This window comes from Colobus angolensis, unplaced genomic scaffold, assembly GCF_000951035.1.
Source record: "Colobus angolensis palliatus isolate OR3802 unplaced genomic scaffold, Cang.pa_1.0 Scaffold240, whole genome shotgun sequence".
Taxonomy (NCBI): Eukaryota; Metazoa; Chordata; class Mammalia; order Primates; family Cercopithecidae; genus Colobus; species Colobus angolensis.
This window is the reverse complement of record NW_012115600.1, coordinates 676990-677990: the sequence shown is the minus strand read 5'-3', so window position 1 is coordinate 677990 and position 1001 is coordinate 676990. Positions and strand designations below refer to the sequence as shown.

At 50.0% G+C, this 1001-nt stretch overlaps 1 protein-coding gene across 1 annotated transcript in view; it reads left to right on the top strand.

Annotated features, from left to right (window-relative positions):
- Positions 1–141, top strand: part of LACTBL1 (lactamase, beta-like 1) — a 20739-nt gene extending 20598 nt beyond the window's left edge. The window contains exon 6 of the mRNA XM_011945610.1: positions 2–141. Coding sequence (XP_011801000.1) covers positions 2–141 — 140 coding nt within the window. The remainder of the gene's footprint in view (position 1) is intronic.
- Positions 142–1001: the final 860 nt, after the last annotated feature.

The following is a 1001-nucleotide window of genomic DNA, read 5'->3' as shown; positions in this document are numbered from 1 at the left end:
TCGCTCGAGGCCCAGCACGGGCAGCTGGTCAACTTCTACCCCTTGGATCACCACGGGCTGTCACCCGGCTTCGACGTGCCCGGCCTCAACACGTACAGAGTGCTGCGGCTGCAGCGCAAGCCGGTGTTCAAGACCCAGTGACCTCGGGCTCAGCCTGGAACCCGCTGCCCCTGGCCTCCCAGCTTTCTAGAGTGAGGTTTGGAAGGGGAGGCTGTGGGGATGCCTGTTGGAGAACCCGGGTAGTTGGCAAAGTGGAGTAGGGTGGTGCTACTCAAAGTTTGGTCCACGGACCACAGCTGGAAATTCAAATTTTTCCACATCTATGAGGGAGGAAGGATTAAGTACAGGCATTAAGAGTAAACATTTAGAAACTTTAACAGGCAACCAAAAATTTAAGCATTGAAACAGTACTTTTGTGCCTGTTGAATCTAAAACAAAATATGGGCTTGTATTTTGTCTTTTAAAAATCAACCTAAGCAACCAGAGGCGGTGGCTCACACCTGTAATCCCAGCACTTTGCGAGGCCTTGGTGGGCGGATCACTTGAGGTCTGGAGTTCGAGACCAGCCGGGCCAACATGGTGAAACTCCGTCTCTACTAAAAATACAAAAATTAGCCAGGCATGGTGGAAGGCACCTGTAATCCCATCTATGCGGGAGGCTGGGACAGGAGAAACGCTTGAACCCGGGAGGCAGAGGTTGCAGTGAGCTGAGATTGCACCATTGCACTCCAGCCTGGGCAACAGAGCAAGACTCCATCTCAAAAAAAAAAATCAACCTAAGCCTGGGCAACATGGTGAGACCCCATCTCTACAGAAATAAAATACAAATTAGCTGGGCATTGTGTCCTGTAGTCCCAGCTACTCAGGAGGCTCAGTCAGGAGGATCACTTGAGTATAGGATTTGAAAGCCACAGTGACCCGTGTTCGTGCCATTGCACTCCAGCATCAGTGACAGAGCAATACCCTGTCAAAAAAAATAAAAAAAATCAACCTTATTGAAT